This window comes from Chaetura pelagica, unplaced genomic scaffold, assembly GCF_000747805.2.
Source record: "Chaetura pelagica isolate M959 unplaced genomic scaffold, ChaPel_1.0 scaffold630, whole genome shotgun sequence".
Taxonomy (NCBI): Eukaryota; Metazoa; Chordata; class Aves; order Apodiformes; family Apodidae; genus Chaetura; species Chaetura pelagica.
Genome location: NW_009951855.1, coordinates 121753 through 137554, shown reverse-complemented (window position 1 = coordinate 137554; position 15802 = coordinate 121753). Strand labels below are relative to the sequence as shown.

The 15802-nt window shown below is 40.6% G+C and overlaps 1 protein-coding gene across 1 annotated transcript in view; it reads right to left on the bottom strand.

The window, feature by feature from the left end:
• USP4 (ubiquitin specific peptidase 4 (proto-oncogene)) overlaps positions 1-15802 on the bottom strand; it is a 37724-nt gene that overhangs the window by 6831 nt on the left and 15091 nt on the right. Inside the window, exons 8-13 of the mRNA XM_009993468.1 lie at positions 15054-15171; positions 12350-12523; positions 11545-11703; positions 9772-9996; positions 8568-8651; positions 7719-7813 (exon numbers count right to left, since the gene is read on the bottom strand). Coding sequence (XP_009991770.1) covers positions 7719-7813; positions 8568-8651; positions 9772-9996; positions 11545-11703; positions 12350-12523; positions 15054-15171 — 855 coding nt within the window. The remainder of the gene's footprint in view (positions 1-7718; positions 7814-8567; positions 8652-9771; positions 9997-11544; positions 11704-12349; positions 12524-15053; positions 15172-15802) is intronic.

Sequence of the window (15802 nt, the reverse complement as noted above, 5' to 3'; positions counted from 1 at the left end):
AGGAATGCCAAGTCACACTGTGCTTTAATTTGGCAAGTCACCTGTCCCAGACTTACCTTAAAATTGAAAAACACTTCATGAAGGATGTCACTACGCATAACAACCAAGACCACAATCACGTACTGAATGTACCAGCTTCAGCCATCCACTCCCCTTCTCTCAAGAGCTAAGAAAGAGGTGTTTTTAATCCTGTGTTCAAAATGCCTTCGTAGAACAGGGAGGAGAACAGATTTCAGAGCTGTAGTTCTGCTCCATCTACTTAAACAAAAAGGGATCCCAGCTTAGGGCCTGCACTGAGTTAGTAGAGTATATGAAGAAAAATATCCTTCCAGTGAGTCCCAGCCCACCAAGAGCACCAGAGATCAGAATCAGCACAAGGCAGCCCAACACAAATGCCTGTTGAGGTTGTCTATGCTGCCAATGCTATTCAGCTGGACACCAGCACTGAATACAGTTCACCACCTTGTAAGGTTTCCTGAGAAATGGCACCACCAACAGAAAAATTATTTTAATTAGCACTGTTTAAATAACAAAAGACCACACTCAGTCCCAGATTGTAATCTACAATTAACTCAAGGTCCTGTGAGAACCTCTTGCTGAACTCCTATAGAACAGAGCACTACACAACATGCTAGTGTTCCTCACCATTCCTGTGACTGCCTCTCACACCACCTACACTGCTCTGCAAGCAGCAACTAAATCAACCCCCATTTATACTCCACCCTCATGTATGTCCCAAATGAAGCCATGCCCATGCAACAGCACAGGTGGGACAGAAAGAAAAAGCTCAGGATCACCCATACACAGGTATCATCCATCACAAGGAGACAGCATCCTGCATCCCTATAAAATTCTGCTAAAAAGCTTCTTGCACACTTCTCACTGAAACATAAAAAATTTGGTTACTCAGGTGTCCCTCTACCCAATCCACCTCAGAACAGTTTTTACATACTAGTATTAGAGGCAGACATATCAAAACCAGGAGCTGTCATCTTCCAAATCTCTACAACAACAGACATCCCTTCTAAAAAAAAAGAATCTAAGAAAAAATACTTTATCTACAGCTTAAGGAAGGCTATAGAGCTGAAACTGTGAATTACTGGATAATAAACTGTACTTCTGTGTCCCAGAACCTAACTGAAATAATGGAAGATAAAGACAATGCTATACCAGACAACACAACAGTTTCATAAGTCAGTCCTCAGCTTAGCTGCACTGCCAGATACTGGCTGCTTGTCTCTGTAATTCATGACAAGTCTGAGAAGTGTCTGAAAACAGCTATGAAATAGGGTAGGACTTGATGGGTCTTCATCAGCATCACAAAGGCTTCAGGTCTGCAGTTATCATTCAGAAATGAAGCAGTGAGTAATGAAATAGGTAACTTTTGTTCCTTGCAAACTCAAGTTAAGAAAGAGCACAGGAGCATGAAAAGGTACAGAAAGACAAGGCAGAGCTACGTGAAAAGGGCACTAAAAGCAGAAAATACTCTGAGGTAAACACTAGGCTACTGTTTATGTTGTACATTATTGGAACATTCCCTCCCATGTGCTGGGATCCATGTTATTAATTTCAGCTGGAAAAGACTACATTGCTCATAAGTCAGTCTATAGCAAGAACCAATAAAAGAAGTGTATTTTATAAGAGAACAGAGAGGGGTAGAAAGAAATCCTACTACGGAAGCTGATAAAACACATCCATCTGAACAGGATTATTACTGTACACTAACCCAGAGATGCTCCTGTGAAATCACAGTATGTTCAAAAGCTGAAAATTAGGATGAACAGAGGGCTAGAAAAAACCTGGGTGAAAATGCTGCACATAATTCTCATTTCTTCAAGGAAGTGGAAATACTCCTAATCTGTTTCCTTTCGTAATACCAGAACACACAGAAACAAGTCAGCTAGGCAATAAGAAACTGCAAATGCAACTTTTTCAGACAACAGGTAGTTTGCCCTGCAGAAGCTGGTCACAGGATTTTGCCAGTCTTAGAGGAGCAAGATTAAAATGGATGAGAGAATACAACCAACAAGCTTTTTCTATAGCTTAAAAAAAAAAACATTTTGGAAAGGGCATAAAATAACTTAAAATAAGCAAACACCAATTTCAGCAAGTAACAACAAACTTCCTAGGTCAGGCTGTTAGAAGATCTCACTCATCCAAAACATTTCATTTAAAACGACTGGATCAGCTGGCTCACTGACCTAAATCAGTTAAGCAATTGTTGTAGCCTCAATCAACTTAACAAACCTACCATTTCTGCAGCCAGTCATGGTTTTTTGAGACCATAAACTCATCTAAACACAATACACAGCATGTTGTAAAAGAAGGCAGAAAATATTACACATATGGCAAACTAAATATACCTTATGCAAATAAGCACACTTTTATATGTTAAAGGTGACCTGCAAATCAATTTGTGAAACTTTCATCAACATATACAATCCATGGTATATTATTTGCCTCATTAGCCAGGCTAAGAGAACAGGTGTATTTTTCTTCTTTTCTTCTTAGGCCTTAAGAAGGAAGAAGAAATACCAAGAGTGATACCCTTGAAATGGGCTGTGCAGTTTGTTTTCAAACAGTGCTTACCTGACCCCTTGTAGGCCGGCTCCAAGCTCCAGCAGGATCCCTGGGTGATGTGATATCACCAGCATGGTGCATGTGTGGGTGTAACAATGGAGCGGGAGCCGGAGGTCCTAGCGGGGCTGGACTTCACAGAACCTAAGGAAAAGAAATAGTAAGCATTTTGGTGATGTGCTGAATGCCGCTCTCTGCTTAGCCTGGAGAATGAGAGCATTCAGCACAAACACTGGGTTGTCATCAAATTGATTTGCAGACCACCTTTACATAAGTGACTTTCTGATTATTTGCCACAGATTTCCCTGCCTTTCCACAGGAACAACATGCCTTAAAAGAAGCATTTACAACGCTGTGAAAAATGGGCTTGTCCCACTGGTCTTTGGCTGCACTGGCCCTACACCCTGTGCCAGAGATCTTGTTTCAAGTCTTGTATCAAACCTCTTTATTTCTGCAAGTATCTTACCTCTTCTCTTACTCTAAATATTAACACATCTGACATCGGGACTGCACTATGTTTCCAAGCCTGTCATGGTAAGGAAGAGATGAATACAAAGCCTCATGAAAGAATGGGCTTGGAGAATTCCAACCCCAAATTCTCCCCTTTCAAGCAACCTGGAGAAGAAAATGTGAAATTTTGTCCTTTTGTGTAAAAGAAGCCAAGTTCATTTTGGGATGCATATGAGAGTTATTGGAAGTCCCTTAAATACCAAGAAGCTCATTAATGTTTGCAATTTTTTTTTTAAGTCTTACTGTCAAAGAGCACAACATGTAAGGTAATACACCACAAGAATTGAGCCAGAAATTGAGCAGCTGAGAGGGAAAAAGAAAAAAAAAAAAAAATCTATCTTGGCAATCCAGGGTAGACTTCCTCCCTCCTCAATTACTATCCACCCAGCTTAAATTCCAAATGGATTCCAGTTCTTCCCACCACTCCCTGTCCCTCCATCCCCCAAGATTCAGCATCTCACAGCATTTTAGTGGGACATGGAAGTTCATAGTGCAGAGTTTTACATTTGGGAAAGAACAACCCCATGGCCAAGTACCGGTAGGAGTCTGACCTGAAATTGAGCAGCTGAGAGGGAAAAAGAAAAAAAAAAAAAAATCTATCTTGGCAATCCAGGGTAGACTTCCTCCCTCCTCAATTACTATCCACCCAGCTTAAATTCCAAATGGATTCCAGTTCTTCCCACCACTCCCTGTCCCTCCATCCCCCAAGATTCAGCATCTCACAGCATTTTAGTGGGACATGGAAGTTCATAATACATGTCTCAGGATGTCCCAGAGGCCTTGCAAAAATCACAGAAGGCAGAACGTCTTCCCTCATATCCCTTCACTGAACAGGAAAAACACACAGATTTATCAATCACTGAAATTACCCAAAAAAAGGTGTAAGCTCAATATTCTACACATTCCACAAGTACTCATCAACAGTACAGTCTAGACTACAACATCTGTGCCTGCAGACCAAACGCTCTTTCAAGGAAATACAAGAAAAACAATAAAGTACATTCCAGCTATGCTACCCTCCCTGCAACACACTGTGCAAGCTCCTTCTCAGTAATATTTGCAACTGAAGCAATCCATACTCCATGACCAATACAGAGGTCTAAATCTAAAGCTGAGGCTTAGCAGATACTTGTGTCAAAAGCAAGATCACAGTATAAAAGTACTGACTTTTTCTTTCTTTCTTTATATAATAATTTTTTCAGTCCTGAGACAACTTACAGGTGATGCTAAAAACTGTATAGAAGCCAAGAACAGCCAGGTTAAGTTACCACAAGACCCTAAAGCTTCAGAATCATCAAAACAACCAATTCCTGCTACAGAAGACAGTCACCCAGGTGGTAGCTGATAACCTCAATTCCTATGCCAAGGAAAGTATTTCTGAAAAGTAATGTGATCAAATCACCCTTCAGATAGGAAAAAGGAACAGTCTGGCCCTTCTTCTCCAGCTCTCCTGCAAGCACTCTTACAAACAACCACAGATGATTAATAACACAACCGTGGCCTGCTTCTGCCTGTGGACAGGAGGAGCACTTTTTAGGTAATGAAACTTTTATACAACTAAAATTATTTAAACACTAGCATGAGGCAAGAAAGGGTGCTGTCTTCAGTGTATCACTGCAGTATACCATGATTACCAGATATCTCTCTCCAGTTTGTTTTGCCCAGCTGGTAGCTCTCACTTAGCTTTGCTGCACTGTGAGCACAACATCCTGAAATGACACCCATTGCCTACTCTGTTACACTATTTGCTACTGTAACAAAAGTAAGGCCATTAAAAATCTCATCTTTTCTGTTACTTCTATTCTCCTAAAATGGAAGCTGGCTTGTTTTACTCTTACTACAGAAGGCAATTAAGTGATTCAAACAAATCTTAGGACAAATTATGCTTTCAAACCACGGTAGGCAACCATATTTCAGAGGGTTTCTTCCTTGCTTATAAATCATTATCTTGTCAGCCCAACATAAAGCCCTGGGAAGTCTTCTTAAAAGCTTATTTGGTGGCAGTACCCAGTATGAATATTTTTTTAGTTTGCTATTTGCTAATTGTGAATTTGGAGTGAATATATTGTCACTGTAAAACATCACCCAGTAATACTCTCTAATAAAAGACAGCTGCTCTCCTTCATTCATTAATTCATACAAAGAGAGCCTTCTTCCAGGAACAGAAGAGACACATACAGTGTAGCTAGTGGTACTGCCCATAACTATATCACCAGTCAGCACAGGAGGAGCTTTTCCAAGCTAAACATTTTGTGGACTATGCAGGCACACAGAGCCATCCTTCAAGTCATAAGAAGCATGTATTGTCCTGTAACTTCTCTAAAGAATTTGCCTTAATTTAAAATCAAAATAACAGAATGGTTTTTAGTGAAGACTCAAGTCTTCTTCATTGACTTTGGGGAAATCAAATGTTTTTCAACTATGTATATATTCGTTTCAAGTGGAAGCAAGTTTGTTCTTTAAATGTGGAAGACTAAAATATTTAAGATATTAAAAAAAAAATAATTATCCCTCCATTTAATATACAGTGAGATAACTCCTTGTTATCTAAGAAAATAATTAAGTTACTGGGATACCAGAAACTCCTCAAGCTACCAGCAACAGCGAGAATCTGAAGATGATAACCAGAGCCTGCTAACTTCAGGCTCCACAAGCAACTAACAGCAAAAGGGTAAAAATTCATAAAGAATCACTCAAACTTGCAGTTCAAATTGAAGACCCATCCTGACTGATCCCACCTTGTGCCAATCTTTACACAAAACTGAAGCACTGACAATCCCTCCTTTCACACTTGCTTTAGGAGGTAGAGAACCTTAACAGATGAAAACGGAGCAGAGAATTTACACACAATTATTTACCAAATGACTTAATTAAATCTTAGAACACCTAGGAGTAAACTTTTTATAACCAGAAAAGGTTAGCAAATTGTCCACAATGAAATTATGCATTTGCCATATTGTAAATAAGAAGTTTTGCTCTTTACAAACAAGAATTTGTTTCTCTTGCGCTTTTGAGACAAGACTCCTTTTCAATAAAAGAATGCTGAGTTTTAGCTGTAGGTTAGAATAATACTTTTTATATCTTTTTCCTGGCAACATCACCCATTGAAGGGAGTTCCTGTGAGCAGCTTTCTCCTAATTCTTGCCCTGGTGCCTGGCTGCTTGCTTTTGCCCCACAATGCTGAAAACATCTTACAGGGTGTACATGGAAAAACAGGATTAGCAGAAGTTCCTCCTGCTGCCTCTCCTCTTCCTTGGAGGATTATTTTTAGCAAGGTCAGTTCACTTATTATGACTCACAGCATCATCTCATTTACAGCTGTGCCTGCTCACAAATGGAAGTGGTGACTGCAAAGGAAAATACATGTGGAGCTGCACTGCAGCTAGTGCTTCCCTCCCACCCCAGAGCAGACCTGATTCTGCAGAGGGATATGCAAGATTATGCCTGTAGAAAAGCAGGGGGGTTTTGTAATACCAGACTACTTTTTAAATTTTTTTTTCAATGTTTTACTACATTTGGAGACAGATTTACTCCTAACACTTTACAATACCCTCAAAAAAACAGGTTTCACAGAAGCCAAATATCCTTCCTAGGCATCTGAGCTCACCACACGGTTTAGCTGCAATTCAAGAAAACAGCATCACAAGAACTTTCAGAAAAACTCAGACATTACATCTCAGCAATGAGGTCACGACAGAGAGCATGACAGAACAGCACCAAGCAGTATGTCACAGCACCCCACCCAGTGAAAAGTACACATGGCATCAGGGTGTATCACAGGGGAGGACTTCACATTGGCACAACAATTTTATGGAAGCAACATCCTTGAACTGCAATATGTTCCATTTCAGTGAGGAAGACTGGACTTGTGATGAAGAGCTGGATTTGACATCACAAACTCCAGGTTAGCTGCAAGCTTTAAAGCTTGTGTTGCACTTCACGTTCCTCATTTTCCAGCTGCAATAGAGCAATATGACTTCTGCTTTCCTCACCAGATTTCAGAGATGACAGGAGACACTGCATCCACCACACGCGTAAAACATCAAGCACAACCAAATCTTCAGCTTTGCTGAAGTCCCTCACAACCACAGGTAAGACACAAATAGTGTAAACACCAGTCAAGAGTCCATCAGGAACCTCCAGCCATGGCTAGCCAGGAGCTATAGCAACTATGTTGTACTCAGCCTCTCCTAATGCCCAACAGCTTAGACTTCATGCTATGCTAGCAACAGTGTCAGGGATTTTGGCTGATTTGGAGCACGTGAACAGTAAGCTTGAGCTTGCCTAAAATAGTGGAAGTGCAACTTTAATCCACACATAACATCTCTGAAATAGACTTGCAGAAAGTTCCAAACCACAGAACACCAAACAAACAAGAAGTTCATTATTACCCAGTCCCACGACTGGGTATTTTGCATTAGGAAAAACATCTGTGAAATATCCCACATGCTGATCCTGCTGCTAAGAGAAGTGCTGCATTACTGGTAAGTCATGCAAAAGGTCTACAGGAAGGCTTAGGTTTTGAGAGGGGGAAAAAAAAAAATAATTAAAAATTCAGGTTTTAAATCCTGAAACAAAACTGAATATTTTGTGGCATTCTTCATATCATGGCATCTTCCCACTTTACTCACACAAAGATGTCGTCTTTTGGCATGATATGATTAAACCCTTCATCCATTTGGAAGATTTTGTGGAATCGATGATTATACACGTCTGTCACCACCATCTAGAACAGCAAGTGATATTTGCAAAGAGATTATAATAAAAGCTTGTATAAATTTAGGCAAATTATCTTTACATTGAAGCAAGAGTTTACTCCTATTTTCTTTATCAGAACTTTCAGTACAACAACACCAGCTCTGTTTTCTGTAACAGCACCCAGCAGCTCATCAGCTGCATTTATTAAGATGGATTAGAAAAACAAAGCAAACAACAGACTGATTTTACAGAAGTACTGAGGAGAGCAATTCTAACAGCTGGAAGTCAGCCTGGTGGAAACAAGAGCAAAGATTGCAATATCAAAGTGACAAGAGGCTAAGATTTTAGGCACAGATCACTCACATCTAAAATTAACTGAAATAAACTGAAGTGCTCCAGTGGCATCCTGAAAATACCCCACCAACCACAAGACCATTCCCTTTGAAAAAGCTCACCCGATCCCTTTGTTATTAAAAGGATGTCCAAGAAAAGGTGGACCACAGACACTGAGCATCTCTCAATACTAAGAACCTACGCTATCAGAAATGTGGGGGGCTAGCTTTCTGCCCTTCCTCTTAAACATCTGTACTGCAATGCAACTATCCAAATAAACACAGATTGTTTCATGCATCTTTTTATTCTACAATCAAAGAAATTAAACTTGTTAGGGTTTTGTTACCATTTCATTAATGCAATTGGCTTATCAACCATCCAAAAGCTAAGCCCTCAAAACACGTCAATAAAAACATTTATCAAAATAACCATGCTGCATTTATCCTTACATTTTCTGCAGGAACACCAGAGAGTTTGGAGAGTGATTCACAGAGATTTGAGATGGACCCCATCATCGGCACCACGACCCGGTACTAGAGACAAAGGCAAAATAAACACCAGGCAAAATAAACCTGTGCAACGCAGTGTGAGAGAAAATGGAAACACAGCCTTGAATTTATAGGACTCCTGCTGAGAATAAGGTCACAGGCACGCACTTCAAGGTTTTGTAGCTCTCAGCTCTACCTTCCAAAGCAGGGATTTGGAGGGACTGAAAGAGCCTGGAACAGCAGGTCTTGTGCTTTGGTCAGGCTCAGCAATAGTAAAACACACAAAAAATCTCACAAACAAACCCTCCTGAGCAGATCAGACCAGTTGAACTTTTATTTGATGAGAATTTCATCAGGCTGTAGCTTATCTCTTTTGAGACTTCTGTTCTAGATAAGCCCTCTGACTGAAATAAATCCCCAGAATAGGATACATCAGGTGTTACCTTGCTCTGGGGCTGACTGGGAGAATTACTTCCCTCACAGCACCCTGTATGGTGTTGTATTTTGGATTTGTGGCTAAAACAGTGTTGTACTGCACTGATGGTTCAGTAATTGCTGAGCAGTGCTTGTGTAGGACCAAGACTCACTCTTTGTCCCCATTCTGCCCCCTCAGCAGGTTGGCTAGGGGTGGGCATGAAGCTAGGACAGGATGCAGCCAGGACAGTAACCTCAACTGCTCAAAGGGCTATTCCATAATATATCACGTGCTTGACAATAAAAATTGTGGAAGAGCAAGAAATGATGGTTTTGGCTTCCAAGTGTATTGCTCAGAGACTGGGTAGGCACTGGTCTGCTCATGGAAAGGCGCAAGTGATTCTTTGTGTCATTGTCCCCAACTCGATACTTTTCCTTCACCTATTAAACTATCTTTATCTCAATCCATGTTTTTTCTTGCTTTTGTTCTCTCCTCATCCCACTGGCACAGGGAGCAGTACCTGACACCCAGGCAACCTCATCACAGGAACAGGAAAGCCACTTCCAGCTGACCCATGACCCTAGTCTCACAAACCAAGATTTTACAAGACCACTCAATTTCACTTATACATCCTACCTCAGTCAAAGGTGGACATCAACATTCTTTAGAATACTTGAAAAGTCTAAACTTTAAAACCAAAGAGAAAAGCTCAGATGACTTCAAGAAATTTGTGTCTTCAACATGACTCACCTGGACAGGCCTACACTGTGGGTCTGCATATACCAGGGTCACTTCCATGAGACGATCTCTCCTCAAGGGCAGTGGAAGGGTTAAGTAACAGAATGGATCAAAGGTCACAGAAACTTTGGAGCATTTGGGACAAACAAGGGTAGATTTGAAAAGACCATGGAAAATATCCACAATGATAGAGTCATTCCTCAGCCTATGATTCTCCCAGGCCTCTTTTGCCACCTCCTATAAAAAAAAAATAAAAATTCTTTCTCACAAACACTTTCATGACATGGCAAGCACAGGGCATTTCCTGCATCAGGGGGAGGAAAGCACCTAAATAAAATGAAGATATGCTGGGCATCCTTTCTATCCCACAGTTATCAGCATTTCTTGGGAGAGAAAAAAGATTAAATAAATATACTGCTTGTTGTGGTGTTGTCACATGCATTGTATTATGCAAGAAAAGGCAAAAGATATTAAATTATTGTCTGTTAAGAAAAAAAAGCAACAAACAACTAGTCACATACACTTCCTAAAAAATAATTTTGCATCTGGCTTTTAGAGGCCCCTAAAGCATTTTGCACTTAATATATTTACTATGAACTCTGCATTTGTTGGTATGTTGCAGCTGTTTGTACAGAGACAAGGGGTAAAATCCTGATGAGGAGTGCATGAGTTCATTTAGGAGAAGACATTTCTTTATTTTGTGTCCCATTTTAACATGAGCATGTTTGCCAACTTCAGGGGAACACAGGAGAGCCTGCAAGGGGCTCACATACCAGTGGATTGGGAAACAGAGAACAGATAAAAAAGGAAGAAAAAAGGGAACAGAAGAGACTTCTCTGGTCTCAATAAAGAATGGCATTAGAGAACTGCTTTTCTCTGTTTAGGTAGAGTGGGTAACTACAGCCCAAATATTTTTCAAGTTTCATTTAAATAAAATGTCAAGTTACTTTAATATCAGTGCACCTGTCTCCATGGCACCAGAAAGGAGAAAATTCAAGTTAAGGCTCTAAGGAGACACAGGTAGTTCACCAGACACTAGGAATTTATCAAGATCCATGGTTATACCAAGTCACTTATACCTTTTGTTCTCCTTCTCTTGACCAGTGCTTTTCAGTCTGCTTTTGTATCTAGCTCCTGGATTCCACTTGTCTAGAGACCATGAGGGGGCACACACAAGAAGCCTGGCCTAAAAGCTCCTTTCATTTGACACTCTGCTGTCTATGAGTGGGACACCAGAATGGTTGCTTACAAGTCGTGCCCAGGGCACATGTTCAGACACTTATTTGAGGGACACCCCTGACATCTCCACCTGAGGATACTCCCAGTACACAAGCAAGTAGGATGGCCTGCACTGTAAGCACTCTCCTTAAACTAATGCAAAAAGCTGCTGCTCAGTCTACCTGGAAGAAGAAGGTGGGCCTGAGTAGTCAGAAGAAAAGGTTATGATAGTAACTATAGACTACTTTTAGGTAGCTGTTATGTCACAAGACCAAGCTTCCTTCCTTTCCACTGCAGAACGATGCTAGCATTGAGCCATAAGCACATATTCCTGCACAGCAGCACAAGAACAGACATTCTGCTGTGAGGCAGAGCAGTAGCTACATGCCATGTCAGCCAAGCCATAAAGCACAACAGGGTTCTGCCCTCTCAGGTACACTGCTTTGTAGGGAGGACGTTTTTGTGGCCTGTAAGCAAGAAGGCCCAGAGGTGTCATAAAACCCAATTAAACTCCCTTGAAAGTACAACCTGCCCTTCCCCCAAACCCCCAAGTAAAGGGCACCATACCGAGTCAGGTCTGCCATTGGCATCCTTCAGCTCCAAGTAGGGCTTCTTCTTCACTCTGTTCAAATCCTCATGCAAGCCATCTAGAAGGAAAGCCAAGAGCTCCTGGGAATCTTGCTGCTGATATCCTGAAAACTGAGGAGCAAATCGGCCAACCTGTGTCTGAAACATGAAGGCAAGAATCAGAGGAGGGTGAGCACTACCTGTGTGTCAGAAACAGGAATAAAAACACTCATGTCCTATCCTCTGAAGAGGTCAACTCCATACTATCTCATGTCAGCAGTAGACCACAGCAAACTGGACACTAACACAGTAAGGGTGCCAGAATAATTTTCCCAACTATTTTTTCCCCTCCCTCTAGTTTTGAGAGGGAAGAATGCATTTATTGCTGTGACACTAGAAATTTAAGTTATTGATACTCATTGAGGAACTTGCAAACAACCAGCACAGAAAACTCCACTTTATAATTTCATTTTTTAAATTTACAACTTGCACATCTTTTCTCACTGATTAAAGTTCATGGCTGGCAATTCACATAACATTGCAAAGATCATTTTGATGAATCCGTAAACAGCTCTCAGGCTGGAAGGTCATTTGCTAAGTAAGGCTTTAATATTAAAGAGCAGCAAGCAGCTCCAGGGTATGACACTACTCACTGGCAAGTTCCTCCCTGTACCCTGGAAAACATTCATATAAAGCATGAAGCAACACTGAAGTAAGTCTGCCATTACTGCTTCATAACACCAAAACATGTGGAAGGCACAGTAGTTTTCACTGTTTCTTCTGTCAAAGAACACAGAGTACTTACTTTAAACACACGTGGGGCCACATGAGACTGTCTCCCAGACCACATCTGTTTAATGAGCTCTGCATAGGCTTCTGCAATTTCTCCTCTCATTCCCAGTGGATTGTTCTGATTTATTTCAGCTTCATACTTATCTTCCAGGAAATAGTCGGTCAGAGGAGGGGTATTGCTGAGACACTGAAAAAGCATTAAGAAAATTAATTTACTGCACAAGACAATAAATCTGTGTGATAATGAAAAAAAAACACCAAATTTTCACATTGGAACATGCACTAAGTTATTAAAAAAAATAAATATAAAAAAATCTATTGGGGGGGTGTGAGACTGCAACCACTACACCTCAGAGCACAGTCTAACTAGAAAAGAAACACCACCAAACGGCACAGCCTGCAGAAGTCTAACAGCTAACTTCTTAAACACTTCCTCTTGCAGGTACCACACTGACTTCTCTCCTACACAATGTATTTGCCCTCATGTGTAAGCTTTCCCTCTGGAGCAGGTTCTACTGGTTTATCCAGTTTAAGGTATAAGGCTCACTGGTCTGCAGCTCCTTGGTTCTTCAGAAATTTCTTTAACATTGGCATTCACATTTATCACCTTCTGTTCCTTTGGTGCAGAGCAATTTTAAGCATTCATTTAATGTTACTGTATTTAATAGTTCAGGAAAGCAAATAGCAAACAACCTTCTGAAAAAAAACCAAACAGACTTTTGGAAGAAAGACACCTGCTCTTGGTATTATGCATCTCCACATGTTGTTACTTTGGACTCCAACTTCCACTGATACTTCAATTTGAGTAAAGACTCCTGGTGTAATGCTGAAGCCTAGCAAAAACCCTTGCAAGTGCCAGAAAATGCTACCATCACAGTCCTACCAATACTCACCAATTCCTGTAATTATTGTACATAGACCTGTTTTTCCACACAGTACTGAGGTTGTAGGGCAGGCTACCTCACCAATGCACTACACAGAAATCTGCACAGAGCAGGTCAGGAAAGTCTTTAGAGATGTCACCTTAATATTCTCAAGTCTACATCCCATATTCACTCTAACATTGAAATCCTAATACCAGCAACAGTTAGAGTAACAGAGGTTTTTGTTCCTCCTTGAGGTGAAACACGTGCTATACTTTGTCCTACAAAGAAGCAAAAGCCATTAAAAAAAATCCCAACCAACAGGTTAGCAAAGTTTAAAGGCAGGAAGGATACCACCCCATATCTATTCTCCCATTTACACCCTTCTCATCAGCATATCGTGGTAATATTTTAATAAATCCTGGGAAATCACTGTAAACCTCAGGACCCAAGTAAATGAGGACAGGAAGCAGTTTCCCCTAATTCAGTAATTCAAAGACTCAAAGCTTACAGCAAGAAGCAATACTGGGATCAGTAATGTCAGACTCGTTTGTGTGAGCAAGAGAGCCAAGAGTGAGATTTGATTAAAACGCCTAGGGATATAAGGCACTGTAGGACCAAGAACTTATTTAACTGGGCTCTTTCTGAATGCCTGGAGATTCAGAAACCACAGCAGATGCCTGTGCAGTGCTACAACTACATGCAGACACAAATCTCCCAGCACAGATGTACAGAGCAATCTGGAAAGAGTCAGGAAAGTGTAATTCCACCCTCAGGCCAATGCCACTTTCACAGCCTGGGTGAGTACCTTATGGAATTTATTTCCTATCACATTTTTTCAGTACCAGTGTCCAGGTGTTAATGCTTTTCTGCAGGCAAATTACATTGGAGTGCTTCTAGACAGCTATGAGTTTGACACCAGCGTCTCTCTGGGAGACTCTTGCTTTCAAAAATTGAGGCAGAAATCTGCATTTCAAAGAATGAGGTCTAGAAAATGGAAGCCTAATGGTAGAGTAGAAGAAAGAAATTGGTCCTTATCATTACTAGTTTGCAATGTAGTTTAAGGTTACCATGACACAACTGAAAATAAAGTTATGTCAGACAAAACAACGAGGCAGTCTAAGTTCAGACTGGTATCCTGAATACTACATGCATAACGCACTGTAGTTATTTTAAAACCTGTCCTAGCCTTCAGAGCTACCACAGTGTGACAGAAACAATTACATAGCACTTGCACCACACTATAAGGCTGCCTATTGCTTAATCTAAGTTCCTGCAAGTTGGCTCATATTTTGTTTTAATTTCTTAGCAAACTATCCCTAATAAGTTTCTGTATTTTTAAATTGAACGAAATAAACCTAAGAGAGAAAGTTAACAACTATACTAATAATTAGCTTTGCATAACTGTTACTTAGCACTTCACTCAATGACCTGAACCCTTCCTGTGGTTTTTCATACTCTTATACTTTCAATAATCTTTAAACATGGACCCCAGAACTGAATGCACTGACCTCTTCATACCACATGGCCCACACAAGTCCAAACCTCCTTCATGTCAACCCATTTTTGTCAGAGTTCAGCACTGGGGCCGTACATGACAGTTTGGCATCTGTTTGGTATAACTTCTTTCACAGCCTTTTCTGAAAGCATGTGTTTCAGACCCAGTCCTTCATACTACACCATGTTTTACAGTAGTAACATGGTTGCTTTGGTTGTTCTTTTTTTTTCATTCCAGGTGCAGTCTCCTCGTTGACTCACATTAAAACATGCTTTTCTTTCCACATATTTTAATCCACAATCTCTGCCAGACTGCTCTTTTATTTAATTCTAAAGAGGGCTCTTCCCAATTCTTACCTGTAATGCAGAATTCATGAAGCAGGTATTGCCAAGGTTACTAAGCCCACAGAGTCCAGGCTGCGCCAGGGGAGAAATGTCCCTGCCATTGTAAGAGTTGCAGATAAATCCAGAACCTCTGCAAGAAAGACAACACAGTGAACTCCACAATGAGTTTACCAAGTCTCAACAGTGTTTAAGAGCCACATCAAATATGAGTCAAAAACTGTTTTAATGAAACTGTTTAACCAGCCCACATGTTTCTGCTGCCTCATAGTGGCTCAACTTGAATACCACAAACATGAAGTATTTGTGCTAACTTTGGGAACATTAATCATGACACAAGCTATTATTAATTTATGGCTCATAACACATTATTTTCCTCTGTCCACAAGTACACAGCACACTATCCTAATGCAGCAAGAGTCTATAAAAGTCTATGATTTACTGTAAGAGCTAATAAGAAAATAATGATCTTTACCTGCAATGACTTCTTACCACAATGGGAGATGAAAAAAAGAAGATAATCCCTTCCCTCATAACCCCAGTCCCCTCAGAACCAGACACTGCCCTAGGAGTTAGTAAGCTCTGGAACATGCACTGCTTTTGCAAGTGAGCATGAAATAGCAGAATGTAGCAGTTTCAAAAGCAAAGTTTGATAAACAGATATACAAGAGTAGCCGAACTCCTCACAAGGCACCACCACACTCCTTTTCTCTGCAGGCAAGGATGCAAGGGATTATTCACATGGAGGACAAGGAAACAAAAAG